The sequence below is a fragment of the Oppia nitens genome, unplaced genomic scaffold (genome assembly GCF_028296485.1).
Source record: "Oppia nitens isolate AA-2021 unplaced genomic scaffold, nextdenovo-longstitch-racon4-pilon3 scaffold3_pilon_pilon_pilon, whole genome shotgun sequence".
Classification (NCBI taxonomy): Eukaryota; Metazoa; Arthropoda; class Arachnida; order Sarcoptiformes; family Oppiidae; genus Oppia; species Oppia nitens.
In genome coordinates this window covers 8,502,275-8,523,651 of record NW_026533221.1, presented here as the reverse complement: position 1 = coordinate 8,523,651, position 21,377 = coordinate 8,502,275, and the positions used below count along the sequence as shown (strand labels likewise).

General features: G+C 26.6%; 1 protein-coding gene across 1 annotated transcript; it reads left to right on the top strand.

The window, feature by feature from the left end:
- Positions 1–8,892: 8,892 nt before the first annotated feature.
- LOC128957333 (uncharacterized) lies at positions 8,893–20,435 on the top strand. The gene is made up of 8 exons (XM_054303071.1): positions 8,893–9,385; positions 9,773–9,986; positions 11,649–11,760; positions 12,137–12,179; positions 14,217–14,353; positions 16,011–16,167; positions 18,088–18,178; positions 19,715–20,435. Exons 1-8 carry the CDS (start codon positions 9,139–9,141, stop codon positions 19,818–19,820), a joined length of 1,107 nt encoding a protein of 368 aa, XP_054159046.1. The 5' UTR covers positions 8,893–9,138; the 3' UTR covers positions 19,821–20,435.
- Positions 20,436–21,377: the final 942 nt, after the last annotated feature.

Here is a 21,377-nt window from a genome sequence, read left to right as displayed (position 1 = left end):
CACACACACACACACACACACACACACACACACACACACACACACACACACACACACACACACACACACACACACACACACACAATGATGATGATAGTGATAGCGACATTAGCGCCCAATTCTACCGTTACCACTGACTTAAAAACATACCGGAGCAGATGATACCATTTTTTACATCATCTTATATTTAACACATTTTTAAGACAAAACCTTTTTTTCACAGAACCTAACTTCACTGTCAAGTGTTATGCCAACTGTCTTTAGTTTGTATTACTTTTTTTGACTTCACTCAATCGTATACTACATTGACTTATTTTATATCACATCCCTGTGTTGTCTCCCTTTCCACTTTCACTTCTCTCTCTCTCTCTCTCTCTCTCTCTCTCTCTCTCCTCTCTCTCCACTAACTCAGTCATAGCATTTGTTTAGCTTTTCAAATGAGAAAAGTATTACTTTTGCTTTACTATACACACAATCGCTTAATCTCCTATTAGTGAACACTTTATTCCCATTTTGTGTGGTATTTAATATCTAAAACATACCGATTCTGTATCTGATATGCGAGAGAAGGCATCGGAAATTGTTGGTACTGTGTCTGTGGCACAGTATGCCATGTATTAGGAGATTATGTGCTCATATATTACATCTCATTTTAATATAATCGGCATATTTTACGGTAAATATATTACATTTTTATATTTTTAGTCTAATATTTTCTTACTTTGTTTTATATATTATACTTACATAAGTAAAATATATCTAAAAATTATTATATCAATAAATTTACATGAATCAAATATTATATAACATATAAGGGTTTGCATTACTTTTTTAAATATTAAAACTAAGACTTAATCTCTCAAAAAACATAAATTACATTAAACTTATTAAAGTCTTGTTTTTAAAAATACATTTAATATTTCTTTTGTTTGACAAAAACAAAACTCGTTTTTATATAACGTTATTATTTTGTTTATTGAAAAATCGTATAAAATTACAATTGTTATAAATTTATATTAATATAAAATATATAAAAAAAATATTTTCTACGTTAGTTCAAAATTAAATAGAAAAATTGGATTTATTTTGCTGTACTATACAAACAACAAAAGTTATTATCAAATAAAATGCAACTAATTTTTCGGTCATTTTGTTTGGAGAAGATTTTGTTTTTATTGGACATATATTATGGTCACAAATGTTATGTTTGCGGTCAGTAAACGACATTTTTTGTGTGTCTGTCTCTCACTTAACCCATGAGTCCAGTGTGAGAGTAGTCGTAGTGATTATGTAATAGCAAAACATATATATATATATATCTCTCTCTGACTTATTTGGCCCTAAAGTGATGTTTGAACGCCAATTGAATTTGCTTCACATCCTCTCAGTCTTTGTAAGTGAAGCCACTCTTAGGGCACAACATTAACACACAAGTTGTGTGTCTGTGTGTGTGAGGGGAGAGCGGGTGAGTGAGTGAGAGATGAAACCAATGGACAAATAATAGGCTTCAATGGATTTCTTGTGCAAAACAGTGGCACCAAAAACAATGTTTTACTCATTGAATAATAATAAGAGCAAAAGTTCGTGAATTTCAATGTTTTCAAAGTTTGTAAACCTAACAGTGCTCTCAACTTTTTGATGGCCATTCAAATTGTGTTAAAAAATATTAAAAACTTTCTTTTATATGAAATAATATTAAAAACTATTGTTGACCTCTATCAATATATATATAGTAATTGTTTTATAAAAAATAGATATTAAATGACACTTTAAAAATCCAATGCACCGGCACCGGCACCTGTCACTACTAGTGCTTCTAAATTTTCAATTCAACTTTAATATATCGGCATAAGTTGAGAGCACTGTTATATTATGTTATGGCATAGAAATCGATGATTGGATTATATATTTTCAATTCATTGCAATTCCATAAGCGCTTGAAATTTGATACTCTCTTTTGCAAAGCCTTTCGCATTACTTTCATTTCTCTCTCTCTCTCTCTCTCTCTCTCTCATCGAGTCTTTAATAATTGCATTGTATTACACAATACACACACAAACATCTCTATCTGTTTTATTTTCAGTCATTTTTAATTCAATTGCCAAACAAACTGACACAACAAGACTTGACAATACTTTTAATAAAATTCTTTAAAATAACAGTTTTTTTCAATAATTTTGTTGGTTTTGTTAAATTGAAAATTACAATATATTTCTATACTTTCTATATTTTGGTTTTATTTTTAATAATGTTTGCAACTTTTTTTACTTCCAAACTTTTAGTATTTGTGAACATAGAAATAACCAAATAATGTAAAACAATAGTACATTCCCATGATTTCACTGTTATTTCATACAAAATACAATATGTATGTGAAGTTAGCGCACATGTAGTTAGTTCTCCAATATCTTAATAATTGCCAGTAATGTTGGCTAAAATACAATAACAGTGAAAGAAAAAAGCAAAGAAATGGCAATTTATGTCATATAAGTTGAGCGCTTGTTATGTCAGTCTCGACGTTAATCGCCGTCAGTAATGCCATTGTTTCCCCTCGACGTCAATCAAAAGTCAATTCCGGTGGCAATCGGTTTCGACAATCTCTATGTGCTCTATATATACCGTAACACTACTATACTTCAGTTCAACCAAGAGATGGTTCAGTTCGCTCTCCTCTCCATCTCTTTGATGCCTTTCCTCCCCTTTGATGCCATTTCTAAGTTTATTACAAATAGACTCATTTCTCCAAATATATATAAATATATACTGTATATGTATTACAATAAATTATTTGTTATTACTCTTATCTATTATGCATTTAATATCACTTGTAATACAATATATTGTATTTCATATGATTTCTGTTAATAATGAGTTTTGTAATTATGTTTTTATTTTATTTTATTTATTTTTCTATTCTATTTACTATTTATAATATTTGTATTATTGAAATATTAATATGACTTATATGATATTATATAAGTTTATTTTAGTTTTATTAATATTTTTTTAATTTATCAATTTTACTCATATTTGACAATTACTTGTTAATGAATAAATCAATAATAATAATTTAAATTATATTATTTTATGGTATCATACACTGTATGACATACAGTAACTTAGATATGAATTCATAGACTAAATTTAAACTTTAGGACATATTATTATAATTAAAATAAAATTTATGATCCAAAAAGTGTTAAACTTAGTAATATCATTGTGAAAATCGTATAATAATGCACACAATTACTATGTATTATTACATTGTTAGTTATACTGAATTTATATAAGTATTGAGTAGTGAGAAGTGGCATGAATTGTGTGACACATATGAGTGCTCTCAAGAGAGACTACCATAGCATGTATGGGCAAAACACCTGAGAAAAATGTCGCTTATTTAGCTGAATCTATTACATTATGAGACAGACTGACAATAGCAATAAGTTAGCTAAAAGTTATTCAATGTATGGCTTTTAATAAGACTATTCAACATATGAATTACCTAAACATTAAATGCTTGCACATGAGTGCACTTTATGGAGATGGACTGCCACTACCCCTAAACGATAGATACCTTTTACACCTTTATTTTATTTATATGGTCTGTGATAACTAAATGGCCCTCTAATAGGACCGACACAATGACTGGACCTGTCAATTGTGTTCAACACATAATATAACACAATTGCCAATCCAGAGAAGTGGTGGCCATTATTTAAAGAGATCACTAAATTTTCGGTAACACCTTTATAATAGCCATACATTCTTAAAAATTATATAATAATAATTCAATTGAGAAGAAAGGAGAAAAGCTTTGCCATTAGTTACACAATTTTGATACTGAATTCATTGTTTTCTTTAGACTTATTTCTGATTTTTCAATGGTTTGGAAGATATTTAGAGTACAGAATTGTAATAATATATGGCTAACTTAAAGCCAACTGTTCCCCAATGTTTAGCATTATTTTGTATGCATAAATAACATTTAATGGGCTAAAAATTGATTTCAACTAAACTGACTTTTGGATAGAAAATGTCAAAAATATTTTTTTTTATTTTCTATGATACTGTAATAACAAAAATATTTGAATGTGTTGACAATATTACTTAAATTCTGTATATGTGTTATATAGTGGTACTATACATGTATATACAGTATAATAATAAGTTATATGGAGTCCAATAATGTGTTGTTGGTCTCGAAAAATGCAATCACAATGTCTTTCAATATATAATATGTGGACTAAAAAGCATATCAAACGACTTTCCAGTGGTCTCTCTCTCTCTCTCTCTCTCTTAACACTACTCTCTTAACACTAAACGACTTCAATAAACTAAAGCTGACATAAAATGAGTGACCAAACTATACAACAAACCCCTATTTTATTTTAGACATTATTAGACATTTATTTTTTATTTAAGTATATTTAACTACTAATATAAGACTTATTTATTAAATATTTAATTTTATAAAATAATTATATTACAAATAAATAAAATACAATTTATATTTTGTTAATAAATGATTAATAAAATTACAAATGAATGCATAGGTCAGACTGTATTAATATTATGCTTCAATTGTTTAAGTGTATGTATGTGTCGGAGCAGTTGATCACTGAAAATGGTTAAACAGATGGACATTATTGCCATTTTAGTGGACCTGTATGTCAACTGTAGTAGTGGTGAACCATATTATAGTTATAGCTTTTATAACAAAGATAAAGTTAACTGACTATTTCAAAGTTAAAATGAGGGTTCAGTTAGAAAATGCACTACTTTTATGTCAGTTGTATAGTGTATACATAACCAGTCAAGTAGTTTAAGCTAACAATGTGTGTGTGTGTGTGTGTGTGTGTGTATGTATATAACACATTAAGCTTTAAGTAAGACATCGCTATTTTAATAATAATGATTACGGCATCTCATTTCACATGTGTTGATGGGAACGGGAGATGATTTCTAAGACAACAGAAGCTGCAGTCAGTCAGTCACTTACTCACCCACTCACTCACTCACTCACTCAGTCAATGACTAAATTGGTAAACATGTTATACATACTATGATTTTAAAGGCTCTACTCTTTTTATAAACCAAAGCGCTATTATCATGAATGTAATGTTAGCTTTAAATTGTGGTCTCATTCATAGCTCAACAAAAAAGGGTCTCTTGTTTTCAAGTGTTTTATTCAATCAATTTTCGCATTCATTCATTGTTTTCTATATAAAGTGTTATCAATATATGTGAAAAGCCATTAAATGAAAACATTTATATTATTAAATACAATGGTTTTTGTTGGCATCAATTTAATAAGCGATGAATATTTAACTTATTAAATAGTTTGTGTGTTTTGAATATCTACCATATTTATAAAAATTTTCAACAATATATATAAGTATGCACTGTATTACTAACTATCATACTTTTAATGCAAGATAAGCAGCACATTATAACTTAAAAAAAATATCACAATTTCACTAATTTTGCCTCAATTTAAACCTCAATAAATGATTGTTAGAAAGAAATAATAAATTTTCACACAAAACACATAATTAGTTTCATATGATTCACAAAAGCCATGTTTTTAGTAATTTTTTAAAGCTATTATTATACATATATTAATATATACATTAGATTTACAGTGTTAAGTGAGGGATCAATACTAATAGTATAATGTAAACAAAGTCTCAAATGTATTGATATTTCTCATACTATTTGCAATGCAATGCATAAGCCCTTTAAACCCATAAATCATGTCTACATTCAATCATTAATTAAAATAAAACAAATGACTAAATAATGAGTGATTTTCTTATATTCGATATTTAAGTTATTTTGTGTTAAATGGGGTTTAAGTAGAAAAACATATTTTCATGTCTCAAATCTGTGAGCTTTTTTTGGAGACCGATTCTCACGACATTTGTCGCACACATTATATGTTATGTCAATATAAAGACAGACTAGGATTTAAAAGTACTGAATTCACTAGTGATGACACCAGTCATCCTCACAGCACCGGTATTTGCATTTGTTTGCTAATTGAGAGCGGAAGTCAAACATACAGTACAGTACATACATTTTGAACTGATTTCTTATACGTATAGTTTGTATGAAAGATGAAAAAAATCAAACTATAGATAATTTTAGGCTAAATGTTAATGAAAATTTATGTTAGTTTTTTTAAAGTTATTATATTCCACAAAAATTTCAAATCTACAAAGTAGACCAATATTGCTATATATAACCATTTACTAAATATGTATCAAAATTAATACAACTATTAATTAAATAAACATATTTTTATGATTTATAATATAGTCTATAATATAGACTCTATATAATATAGATATATAATTCACAAACTGTTTACTTAAAATTATTATAAAATAATTAACTTATAGCTTTCAATGTATACCAGCAAATGGTGAATAAGATGCCAATAAAATGATTTGATTTTATATAAAACATTTATTATAAATTTATTAAAAATTAATATTTCACTAATAATTTAAATTCGAAATTATTGAATATCTTTATTACATAACTTTCTGTTAAATTAAAATGAAATTAAAATTAATTTTTAGACTAAATTAATATTTGATTTTCAAAATTTGTAGTTAACTTTCACTAAAATGCACTGACATATTGCTTATTATTTACAATTATTAGATACTTTCCGGAAAATACTACTAATAAATATATACTGTATATACATTGCATAAATCAGTTATGTATACAATCGTTAGTGTCGGCAAACTGTGTGTTGATATGATTTCACACTATGTTTGCAAACATATTGTGTCCCTATTTTTCTATGGATAAGAAGCTAATAATGTGTCCTTTTTTGACGGATTCACACAAACTTTTTTTTGGTTAATATGAACTAATATTTTATGCACATATAATCCCAATATACTGGTAATAGCATTCAACTAAAGGGACACTCATTTGCATGTTTTTTGTTAGTAAAATCATAACAACCTTAAGTATTAAGAGCTGAGAAAAGTAAAAAAAGAAAAAAAGAGAGACTTATGATATAAGTCATTGTATTTTATTTGTATAATAAGCTAAATATTTTGCGACAAATATAAGCTAATGACATCTCTCTCTCTCTCTCTTTCTCTCTTCTCTCTCTCTCTCTCTCTTTCTTTCTTTCTTTTTTTCATACATTCATTCTTTTTTTCTTTCTCTCCAAAAGTGACAAAACATATTTTTTTTGACACAAAACCTATGCTTTTCATTATAAATATTAATACCCTATGATATATACTCTATATATAGTATACGTAATATAAAAAGGAAAAGTCAACAGAGGTATGGTTTTTGCTATTAACGTTACTTTCATCACAATATACTGTTTTGTCAGTACTTGAGACTGACTGTCCTCCCGAAACATACTGTCTTTTACATCAACACATACTGTTGTATATATCTATTATAATGTTTTTAAATCCTTAAAATTTTTGGTTACAAACTGTCTGTATTTTAATATTTTTAAGCTTTAAAAACTTTTTACTATAAGATTAAGAGAACGGTAGGTAAAAAATAGGTGGTCCGTTTGCATTTGGCAGTGCTGATAATCCTATTGTTATAAATGGTATAAATTTTAGTCTACATTTTAATGCCATAAGTGAAACCCTATTGACTTGAATGTAGTATTTTATTGTTAACTTATATATAATATTTGATATTTTGTTGCAAAACTGGAACTACCATTTTAGCAGTTAATTCTGAATGTTTAGAGTACAGTCAGGTTATACCTAAAATACAGTAGTTTATATGTATGGTATGATAGAGTGGCACAAAAATAAAGCGGTTTAAAATTTAGCATCAGGATCTCTTTTTTACTCTCTATTATATTAATAGTTATTTTTGGTATGAATGATATATATAAAAGGCGATCACATTAACTAAGTGTTTGCTAAATGTTATAAAGAGAGTGACTATCAACTGACTACTACTACTACTACTACTACTACTACTACTACTACTACTACTACTACTACTACTACTACTACTACTATTAATACCAGTGCTCTTTTTTGGTTGTAATGGTAATCCTGTTTGCAGACAATTGAATGGCTCTTTTGGTTGAATGTTATACCACTATTGCTTTTTCTTATTAAAATGCAAACCCGGCTTTTATATTCATAAAAGCTCGACATTTGGAAAGGCATCCAAAAACACGACATTTTTAAGAGAGAAAGAGAGATGATATGAGTTAAAGAGCGAAATATTTGAGTTATTCAAAGCATACACTTATAGTTCTCTATATTGGTATCACTTTTGCCGAATGGGTTGTTGACTTTACACAGGTGTGCAACACATCCATTGTCTTCAAATAGTAACTCACTTTTCAATACACATTCTCTCACACACGCACTCTCTCGGACTCCTTTAAGAAAGACACAACTCTATAGTATTGCTATAGACTATAGTATAGCTCATATATGTGACAGAAAAAACAGTCAGTATGTGAGTGAGTGAGTGAGTGAGTGAGTGAGAGAGAGAGAGAGAGAGAGAGAGAGAGAGAGAGAGAGAGAGAGAGAGAGAGAGAGAGAGAGAGAGAGAGAGAGAGAGAGAGAGAGAAGAGAGAGAGAGAGAGAGAGTCAGTAGCAGTAGAGTTAAAGTAAGATAGAGTTTAGTTAAGTGAATAGTAGAGTAGTTAGAAGTTAGAGCTGAAGAAGTCATTTGAGAGTTATATATACGTGAAGATAATGTGATGATTGTGTGTATATATGTATGTGTATGTGTGTGTGTGTATGTGTGTGTGTGTGTGTGTGTGTGTGTGTGTGTGACAGTGTGTAGTATTATATGTGATACCGGAGCGCATACTCTACTGACAAATCTAGACCAATGATGTCTATCTTTTAGAAGTACGTCAATAAAGTTAGTTGACTGCAAGTTAAGCAACTCTCGACTCTATTGGTGCTGTTAGTGATCGACGAACTTCCCTCTGCCAGTTGATAGTACCAGTCCTTACTTGACTCAACTAAACTGTTCCCAACTCACAGTCAACTACTAACTTGCAGTGCAGTTGCTTTCACCATAAACTTCATTAGTCATGAGGAGTGCTGTGTAACAGTGTGTTTGTGACTGACTCTCGCTGTTTGTGTGTTGACATTCAGTTAGTTGACGATGAGTTCGAGCCCTACGCGAACCAACTTTCAATCCATACCATTGCTTAAGCCATCGGCAATCAAGGACCCGGCCATGCATTTCCCGCCCGTCACCATACCGTCTATGTGTTTCCCGTTTCCTGCAATATATGGCCAGAATCCGTATTCGGGACTCGTTGGCAACAATTTGTCAACATTTCTGTCCCCACACGCCATCGCTCGTCAAATGTCTTTTCTCGGCAACACTTTTTCACACAATCTTTCGGGTATTTATTGCTTTTATTTTCACTCACTCATCACTCACACACTCACTCACTCACTCACTCACTCACTTTGTTCCACTCCTTATCCTATCTCTCAATCTTTATATATATTTTATAACTTAATTCTCCATTAGACTCTTTAACCCAAAAAGTTTATATTTATATTATTATTAAGGAATTGTTTGCTAATTATCGATGTTATCAGTCATTTTTAGTTACATTTAGCCAACAATTTTAAAACCCAAATAGTTTTTGATTATCTTTAAAATTATTTTTGTAAAATAATAATTGACTTTATGACTAATGGTATAATTAGTCTATATATAAGTTATCATAAAAAATCTTAATTTAAGAAAAATTAAATAAACTTTTTATTGTTCAATACTTAAGCCATTGGATCTAAAGGTTGTTGTCGATCGCCATCTCATCCGTTGACGTGTCGATCGCCGTCTCAATCGCTGACCTGTCGATCGTCGCCACAATCATTGTCGTGTCGGTCGCCGTCCCAACCGTTGACGTGTCCGCTGTGCTCCATATCTTTAGAAGGAGTAGACATCAGAAGTCATTTTTATGAAGAGGTCTGCAAAGTGGAAACACAGAGAAAGTAAGTGAAATGAAAAAGTGATTAAAAAATTGATTAACATTTCATTATTTTGATAATTATTTTCCAATGAATTACATAATTTAAAATATATTGTTATTTTGTTGATTTTACATTTTTTATTGCATTATATTTTTATATTGTTACTCAAATAGAGAAAGCGTTGAACATAAAAAAATTTAAGGCCTCGAGTGATATTGCATTAAATGTTATGTGAATCTGAAAATCGAGTGCAATATATATAATATTTATATATATATATATATTGTGTAATAAATATATACGGCAAATGATATTACATATTTTCAATTTAAAAATCTTAGAATTTTTTTATTAAATATACAGAATAATAGTTTTAACAATAGTATCTGAATGCTTAGTAAGCGCTGTCACTGATAAAAACATGAATTTTTTAATTTTGCTGCAATTGTTTTCTCCCATCACTACTACTACTTTTACTCTCTCTCTCTCTCTCTCTCTCTCTCTCTCTCTCTCTCTCTCTCTCTCTCTCTCTCTCTTTCTCTCTCTTTCTCTCTCTTTCTATCTTTCTATCTATCCTTCTCTAAATTTTCTCATAACTTACTATACAATCTAATCACTGATGCTTTTCCGATGAGGAGACCTAACAACCCATATATATGCCATATATATGTCTAACAGTGCTTTTTATGCTTTTATTGCCCATTCATTCCCCACATTCCTAAAGTATAGAACTCATCTCTCTCTCTCTCTCTCTCTCTCTCTCTCTCTCTCTCTCTCTTCTCTGCTGTCTCTTCTTTTTAATCTAAAAACCACTGATAAAACACATTTTAGTTAACATATATTTTATACTATAGTCTTTTTATATATGTTATTTTTTCATAAAATATAAATTTATCTGTATATTTTTTAAGTATATAATATGTTAATAACTATAATTTAAGCATTATTTTAAAATTCACTTATTGCAATATTTCTATTTCAAATATTAATGATTATGAAAAAATGTCGAATTAAATTTATATAACAACTTTATAAAATTTTTACTGTTATCAGTGACAATTTGTCTAAAAATTTAGCTATTTTATTGAAAGAAATTAACTTTTCATAATTTAACTTAATAAAAATTTTATATCTTAAATAATTATAATGAATTATTTTTTTATATTTTGATTTAATTAGAAACGACAAAAACTATTATTAGCAATATTGTGTTCAATGTATTAGTGAATAATTTTTTCAGCATTTATATTAACAGTCATTACTTTAGTTTCTTTCTAATAATGAACGGCTGATTGCCGTTGTCGTAGGGTTTGAATTGAATGCTTCATATTATAAGACAAAATGAGACAAATTTGTCAAAACATTTTGCCAGTTATGATGGCATTTCCAATGTATGGGTCAATATTTGGGGGCAATACTCTTTTTTAATACTCTTTTAGTTATTTTTAAATTTTAATATATTACAAAAATTCAAACATGATTTTTTTGTTTTTTTTTTGTTGAATAAAACAAAGTATAAATTTGCTGAATCTTTGCACTTATTGCTTGATTAATATAACATATATGCATATTGCAATATAAATTTTATTTACAATATTTTTTTTCTATAAAAATGTTTACATAAAATATGTATTTAATAAAATAAAATGAAAAATAAAATCTTAAATATTTGTCATCCAATAGATTACATGATTTTGCATACATTCCGAGCGATTCATCTGAAAGTAATGAACAGCATTTTGAATCAAGAAGTTGTTCATCATATCAGAAAAAGTTGCCGTATTCGCGATGGGAGGTAACCTAACAGTCCTTATGGACATACATTTACTACTCATACATAAGTTTTTTTTTCTCTCTTACTTTTTAACTAAATGACATATTATTTATAGTTTATATACATTTAATATAAATAAATAACTAAATGCTATATAAAACAGAAACTTTTTTTTTATTTCTTTTAACCCTTTCATCTCAAAACCAAAATATTATAATATATTATAATATATAGATTTTGCAAATTTTATTATTTAAATAAACTGTGAGAAAAAAACTACAGAAAATCTTTTTATCAGAGTATCCGATCTTTTAGTCTCTAAACTAAAAATCATTATTTATTTAATAGTGTAAACCTAACCATTATTGTGTATCTATTTTTGTCGTTGTTTTTATAGACATTTCAAAGGGTTAGGCAAAATCGTCACTCAAGGCTAACAGGTATTTACCATTTTTATGTATATCCTATATCACACATACTGTATATGCAATTTATGCATTTAAGATTTATGCAATTTTGTGTCTGACATTACAATTTTATTCAATGCAATTAACAAAAAATCAATTGCAAAACACACATCTCATAAAAGCCGACTCAAAATCTGTCCAAAAAATCTTATACTTTTTTTATAACATTAAAAATTATTTACTTTTTTCGTAATTTTATTAAAAGGCTTTTATCCCTTAAATTCTGTTAACTCTTTCTTTACGTGAAATACAGTACAGTATAATAAAGTACTGCTTATAATAAAAAGTTATAATAATAATAATAATTATTATTATTAGTGAAAAATAAATGTCAAATCAAACCAGTATTTTGGAGCAATTTATATTTTTACTATTTTATAGTTTATTTGCATTAAAATTTGTTGCAAAACAGTTTTTAGTATTTTTATTTTTTTTAAATAAACTTTGTATTATAGAATTTTTATTTAAATTTTAAGCTTGTTTTGTACACAACTTATTATTTTTGCTAGTTATCAATATAAATTATTTATTTTATTTTTTATAATTACTTTTATGTACAAATATAATATTAATTTTATTATTTTTGTAAAGTTGTAATTTAAACGCTATAATAATTAAATGTATTCATAGATACAGTAAATATTTGTATTATTATTATTTGTTAACCAACAACAACAGCAACAATAAAAAGCTTTTTATTTATTTAAATGCATTATTTAAACATAATTTTCATGAAATAAATTCAAATCACATACTTATTATATATTTTAAAAGACATTTGTAAAAATGATTATAAATTCAATTTTTCTTTAAATTCAAGTTTTATTTAAAATACTATATTTTATTTTCATTATTTTCAGAAACGTTATAATAGAAACACTTTTTCAACTGATTTTTAGAGTATTTATATTTTTGTTGTCTTTTAATGTCTCGTAAATTGTTGTAAAATTGTCATTTTAATGAAACTCTTAAATCACTAAAATATTTTAATTATAATACTGTTTATAATCTGAACACTGATTATAATCTCAGAAAAATTCATTATTAATTTGCAGTTAAAGCTATAATTTTCTCTTTATCTTTATATCTTTGTAACAATAAAATTGTGTTAAAATAAATTGTGTTTTAATTACATTTGAATTAATGCCAAATTTAAATTTTTATGCATTTTTTTGATAAAAAATTAACAATTTAAAATTATAATATACAATATTTTTTAAATATATGATCTATATAAAAAATTAATTTTATCTTTTAAATACAACTTTTATTATATTTGCATGTTAATTTATATATTGCAACTATTTAATGGTTATAAATAATATGACAAACTTGTATATCGTATAACAAAATTCAATTTGTAATGTAATAATAAATTTTAAAATTTAATTATTTATTTATTGTAGTTATATTTAATTTTTGCATATAAATTAATATATATGAAGTTGAATCGTTTGATAATATCAACAATTAGTGATAAAAATAACTTATCTGACTAACTGTATTAAATAAGAAAATGTGCATAATTTTTATTTATGAAATTTTGTAAAATGATTTATATTTGTTACACAATTTCTTTTGAAGATTTTTATTATAATTAATTATTTTTAGTATTTTTCCTAATAATTTATTTTACTGCGAGTACTATATTTTGTGTTAGTTAAGTGTGTTATGTATGATATAAACATATTTTTATATTAAGTAATTCATAAACATTTAATATATTTCTTGACATTTTAAAACTGATTAGTGTTTTCCAACTGTTAAATATAGTTTTCATACAACAACAAAAAATATGAAAAACTAATTTAAATAATAATTATTTTTCTTATATATATATATATATAATATAATATAATATAATATAATATAATATAATATAATATAATATAATATACGTTTATCATTAGTCATGACATATATTTATAAAATTGTAATTTTTTATTTTATTATAATTTATTAATTAATTAAAAAAAATATCTAATCATAATTTACTAAATTTATTAAAAGCAATTATAAGACAAACGAGAAAAAAGTTTGAATCCGAGTCCGACTTCAGGACAGAGAGTGTGGGACAACCTTTGACTCCTCTGAGGAACGACTCTTCCATTTGGAACAACGGTTCAGATGTGAGCACCACATCTCAGGTCAGTACTAGAAGTACAAGAAGTACTATAACTATACTATTCTTATAATTAAATGAATAACTAAAACAAGTTGTTTGATATTTTCGTCATTACTTTATATCGTTATTACTGTATATAGGATTAAATACTATGAGATTATTATTGAGAGAAAGTTTTATTTTTCTAGATATAGTATAAATGCAATAATGAAATTCAGTAGTATTTCAATGAAAATGATAGACAAACATAACGCACAAGTGTTTCAATGACTTAAAGCTTAACATTAATTTTGAGACTCAGTTTCCAATGCCATTCTGTGAACGGATTTATTTGACTGATCCGATTGACTCTCATTTTAGGATCACATCAGAGAAAGGCTTTGTTAGTAAAGTGTTTATATACTGGTGAGGGTTAGTTAGTTTGCCTCGAGTTGCTGAATGAGTGAGTTGTGTGTGTGTGTGTGTGTGTGTGTGTGTGTGTGTGTGTGTGTGTGTGTGTGTGTTATACTATGTGCTCTCATTTACTGGTAATAAAAGGGATCGAATTATTGACATTTAATGTCAAAATACTGTTAGTTTTTAGTCCCTCTTCTAGTGATACATGAGTTGTCATTTGAATTGTCTCTATAATAACTCTACAGTATTTGATTTATATATTTATATTCATATATTTGATATTTTATCTTAAAATACATTTAGTGGATGAGTTTTATTTGGTTGATTTCGCATATAATACCATATAATAATCCCATTAAAAATTAGAGGAACTTTTTTCTGAATTTTAAAGTAAAGAGTTGGCATAAAATGATTGCTTAAACATTTATATCTATAAATTTATACTTAACTTTGTATTGCTTTCAATGAAAAACTTAAATGAAAGACAACAAATCATTATTATTGATTCATTTTCATAGTTTTTCTCTTAACTATGTTTGTAATATTTATGTGACTCTCATTATTAAACAATGAACAATGAGATGGGAATTGTCTACAAATTTATCGATTCAATCATTACATACACATATAATTTATATATAAAAAGTTAAACGCTTTTGTATTTATAGTGATTGTATGTGTGTTTTTGGTTGAGTCTCAACAAAGTAATATTAGATAATAAATTTTTGGCTATTATTATGACATCAATAAGTGCTTTTTCAGTTGATATCCAATAAAGTCAACTATTCTTTCACTAAAATACAATAGATATAATGTATAACAACTTCTATACTGTAATATTAAGTATTTTGTTATATTGTTGAGCTTCTCCTATACGGTATATATATATATATATATATTGTATATTAAAATTAATTCAAAATACTGTCTAAGAGTCAACTCTGTTTGAAGTAGAGATCAACTCTTCATTAATCACCGGACAAGACATGAAAGAGTCTACATATAAGCAAACATTTTATAATAAATAAAAATGTTTTTCGAGTTTATACGATAAGCATAATAACTATATTTTTCAAAAAGAGGTCATTTAGTTTAATATTAAAACTAGTCTTATATTTAAAGTTTTACAACAACAACAAAAATTAATTACATTTTGTTAGCAACAAATAAAATTTGTTATAAAATATTGAAGACATTATTAAAAAATTACTTCATATTAAAAAAACAAAAATTTATTTTGTTATGTAATAGTTTTATTTGTTTGTTTATATATATATGATTAGCGTGTGGAGGATGAGGAGGACAATGACTCGTCGTCTGAAAACAATGTCGATGTAGTGTCCGATTTGGCAGATAATGACAAAGAGATGATTGACTGCGACAAGTCTAGTGAGGCCTCTAATAGTGGTCACCATAATTGGGACACCGGTGGACAAGAAGGTTAGCACTTTTAGTTAAATCATTTATTAATTAAATTAATTAAAATACTATTAATATAAATATACAAATAATATAAACTATTTTATACGACATTATATTATTCAATATTATAGATATTATTTGTATAGAATATTAAAATACAATTTAAAATTTTAGTAAGAAAATATTTAAATGTTTATATCATTTTGAATTTATGTTTTACAATACTTTCTAAAAATATACTGTAAAAAATGTTAATATAATAAATTATATCTGTTTTGACACATTAAATGACTATTAGATTAATAGTTATGGCACTCATTTGCACCGACAACAGCATAGTTATCATTTATATTTAAGGCCAAAATTAGCCATATATTCAATAAAATATCTCTTTAAATGTTGTGATGAATAGAAATGTCATCATTAAAGTAGAAGAGAAAGCATTTGAAACTTCATATATATGATGACATCGTGTATGACAACCGGTGCGCACTGTTAGTTAACATTGAGAGAGAGAGAGAGAGAGAACTTTATCTATAGAATGTTTAGTGTTTTGTACGTTAATTAGCAGTAAAATTATTATATAGGAGATAAAAGAGAGTATTATTTTTGATGATTTAATAAGTAGTGAATCTGAAATTATCAGTTATGCAAAAAAAATCATTAGAGAAAATGCTATAAAATAATTAACTTATTATTTATTATATTAAACCGACTTTTAGAGAAACAGTATATTTGGTATATAAATATTTTAGACCTTTGATGACCAATTTATAAGTTTAGTGCAATAAAAATGCAATGCAATTAAAATTGGATTACTTTTGATACTATGTTTTGTTATTCAACAGATACTCCTTAAAGTCTCCCATTGATATAATTTACAATATAATTCATTACATATAGAGATGCATACATTAAATCTGTGCAACTTTTATAATAACATTTTTATCTATTGATATTATAAATTTTGAGAGATATGATATAAATTTACATAAATTTATATATAAGAGTATAGTGTGTTATAGTTAAGTGTTGGGGAGAAATATATATCTTAAATTGAGACTCTCAATCATAAACTTATTTATAATAAGTTATTTTGTTTGACATTACACTATTGCACACTTTGACTTTCGACTCTCAAGTATCTAATATATAACGATAATAATGTATTATATTTGTGTTTAACACCCCCAACGACTCATTGAAAATTAGATTAAGTTATAAGTTTATGTTATAAAATATTGCCATAATTTCTAATACATAAGTTATGAACAATTTATACATATATGTCAACTAATCCTTTATACAACAGTTATTGGCTGTTATTAGACAAAGTGTGTGTTTGTTTGTGTTTCAACAGTGTTTGCCTTTTGATTATTGACAAACAATATCTGATATTTATTTTTCATAACAACGTTACTCTCTTAGCATTTTACCAAATAGAGTATATAATAACGCTTATGTATCTAACAATCAATAAATGTTTTGTATGTTTGATGTGTGCGATAATATTTGTGTCATTTATAGTTGGTTTACTCATATAGTATAGTGACCAACAAATGTTAAATTAGATATATATATATATATAAAGTTATTTATTGTTATATCTAATTATTTCATAAATTTCTAATATACCGAATAAATACAGAATATAATTTTTATTCTAAAAATAATTTTTATGAGAAAGTCTAGGAATAATACAATAAACAAAACTTATGAAAAATATGTTGGTATAAAGCTTGTATTTTATAACACAATAACACATTGAGCTTAACAATTGTTGGTCACTCTGGTTGGTAATCGTTATTTTTAAGACATACATACTTTAAGAATGCAGTTTATACAGTACAACAACATATATAGTTTGACATTCACTGGTTAACTCTATATTAAAAGTTATCATCTTTTTTTGTGTATCGTTTTTATTGGTAAACTCAGCCAAATCTGGCAGTGATGTGACAGATGGTGACGATATAAAGCCACTCGAAAATGGATTAGTATCTCAACAGTCAAATATTCACAATAACAGGTATGTCCTCACACTTATATATATAACTTATACCGTTTATATACAGTATATATCATATATATGTACGTATTTTCAATTTAAGTATTGTTTTCATATGGCTTTACAAAACACATGTTTTAGAATAATATGATATTATTTTATATATATATATATATTGGTCCAGACTTTATATGATATGAGATATATTATTCACTGTTATTTTTATAGTACTTAAAATGCACTTCAAAAATATAGTGGCGTATATCTAATAATACGGTCAAATATAAGCAGATATCTAACTGTTAAAATAGTTGTTGAGACAAATGTTATTTCTACTGCTTAGAGCACTGTTATCTCAAGACCCAACATCACCACTATTCCAGTGTTTTCTTTTATAACAAACAATATACTCAAACAACAGTAGCGAAAAATTTCATAAGTTATGAATGCAATTGAAATGTAATGTTATTAATAATAACTTATTATTCATTCATTGCTTTTCAATATGAATTATACCAATACAGTAATCAAATGACTCTTTTATGTTTTCTCAATGACTTTTCTACAATAATACACTCAATATAAATTCATTGATACACTACAGTGGCAATAGCAGTATATATATATGAATTATATATCACATACTATTATAATATATACTGTATGGTAGTCTACATAAGCAATATAATATAAGTATTTATGACCAGTTTTATAGTCGACAATATAGATGTGAGTTAAATATATTGTGTGATAAAGAGTACATAAGGCACACAAAAAATGGTGTCAAGTGTCTGTTCAAGATTTATTCCGGTACTGGAGATGAAATGAAAAATATTATTATATGCACTATTGATAGATATTACTTTATTTTTTGATTTATGCGTATAAATATGTTTATACACTTTAAAGTGTGCCACTACTAGTAAGAGTCAAAAAGTTTTTAAAATGAATTGATTTTTCAAAAAGCGATGATTATATTAGTGACAAAACAGTGTACTATCAATACTACTCTCCGTTAGGTTTCCAACAGAGAGACCGTCAAAACTAAATGAAATACTAATCAACTTATCGTTGAGTCAAATAGTTAAACAGTCGGCTTATATGATATGTTGAACTGTACGATACTACCAGTGCATGCAGTTTAGTGTGTTTAGGGATAACACAGTAGTCCGTGAAAAATAGTCAAATGGTTTTAAATTAGGCATAATATTATATAGTATAGTATAACACTGTATATACATCAACATTCATAACAATGTTTTTACTATTGAATAATTTAATTAATATTTCATTCAATTTAGTCACTCTTTTTGTATATTTAATAATAGTTAAGTGTTTATGTGTTTAACTATTATATATTATAATAGTACTGTACAATGATAAATACACAGTGAACACATTTATACTGTCAAAATTAATTATAAGTTAAAAAAAGTCAGTCTCTATTAAAATACAATAGCAAACAGTTTTATAAAACACTTTTGTATGTAATTTGAATGATTAGCTCTGAAAAACACCATTAAAAATAAAATACGATTTTGTCTTTTAATAAATCAGTGATACAATGGACAGCAGATTTTCACGAAATCATTTACTGATCGACAAACTTGACCAGCGATTTGCGGAATCGTCGGAATCGCCCGAAAAACGCCATCGCATCTAAAGGAATAGACACCGATTCTACCACTCTTTATGGCCGACAATTGTTTAACTACAGTCTAACGTACCCTTAAATACAACAACAACAACACCTGTATCTTATCCAAACAGCATATCATCAAAACAGTGCTGACAACTGATTATATATATAAATCCTATGTGTGTATAAATATATAGATATATGGCATAACTTGTCGCGTGTTGACAACCATTTGTGTGCAAATACAGTACACATAACTAACCGATTGATTGCATTAACACTAAACTTATTGATGACTAAAACATCTGTAACTCATTTTTTTTGACTCATTTCACTCGTGTGTCTGCCGTCTAACTTCTCCTTATATATATTATTCGTGTGTTAAGTTATAAATGTCTTAAATAACTGCTATAAGTCGAAACTTTACTCACAAATTGCGATAAAAATTAGTCTTTTTGAGCCATAGACTCAATTGGCTAATAGAGAGAGAGAGAGAGAGAGAGAGCACTGACACCTAATTGATAGTTTATTTGGATAATTGCTATTTTAGCTAATCTCCCACTTTCTCTCTATTTTTCTCATTATATCTAATGTATATAAGTATATGTCTATATCCAAGTTATAGCAGTTTTTGTTTTTGAAGTTCATTTGTTTTTGTTAAATGCTATTTAAATATATAATGACTTTGACTATTAATTTAAATAAACTATTAAAATAATAAATTTCATTTTTAAAAATAAAATATTAGCTTTATTATTAAACTAATTGTAATTTATAGTTAAATATAAAAACCAATGTAACATTTTGAGAAATATATTATTATTGTATGAATATTATTATTATTATTAACTAAACAATTATATTAATGTAAGTGAATGTTGAAAATTCTGTACAAGAATTCATATGTAAATTATAAAGTTATTGATTTGATTTTTAAGAAAAATAACAAAAAAATTGACAAAAGTTTAAAATTATTAGACATGTGTTTATTACGTAATATTTGTTTTATATAAAAATATTCATATTATTCAACACTAGATTTCAAACGACTGTCACTAATAGTCAACTATATCTGGCTTTATATAGTGAACAATACATTACACTATTAGATGAATGGCATTTATTTCTTTACACTAAAAGTAAGTCTACGATATATTTTTGAATGCATTTTAATATAGAGAGAAAAAATCAAATAATAGTCTAAAGTTAGTCAAAAAAAGCCAAACCCCAAGAAAAAGGTATTGAAGAGAAAAAATGTAGTGAAATATATAGTGAAACAGTAGTGTTGAGGAAAATGAATGAACTTTTTTTGTGTTGTTTTGTATGTTATTGCTATATATAACGTATATTATACTGTATTAACACTAAACTACTGGCAATTTCTTGAATATTGTTCGGAACCGAGTTTTAGAAGATTATCCAAACGGATCAGTGATCACCTTATGTATGGATCAGTATATTGTATCACTAAAGAGCCTTTTAGTGTCACAAAATTGAGAGAAAAAAGTGAAACTAACTTATGAGCTATAGTTTGAAGTCTATTGTCGATAGTGTGGCCACAGATACATAACGCCGATACAT

Coding starts and splice junctions, on each gene's coding strand:
- LOC128957333 (XM_054303071.1), top strand. CDS start 9,139: ATGAGTTCGAGCCCTACGCGAACCAACTTTCAATCCATACCATTGCTT. Junction 16,168..18,087: donor GGACACCGGTGGACAAGAAG/GTTAGCACTTTT, acceptor TGGTAAACTCAG/CCAAATCTGGCAGTGATGTG. Junction 18,179..19,714: donor TCAAATATTCACAATAACAG/GTATGTCCTCAC, acceptor TTAATAAATCAG/TGATACAATGGACAGCAGAT.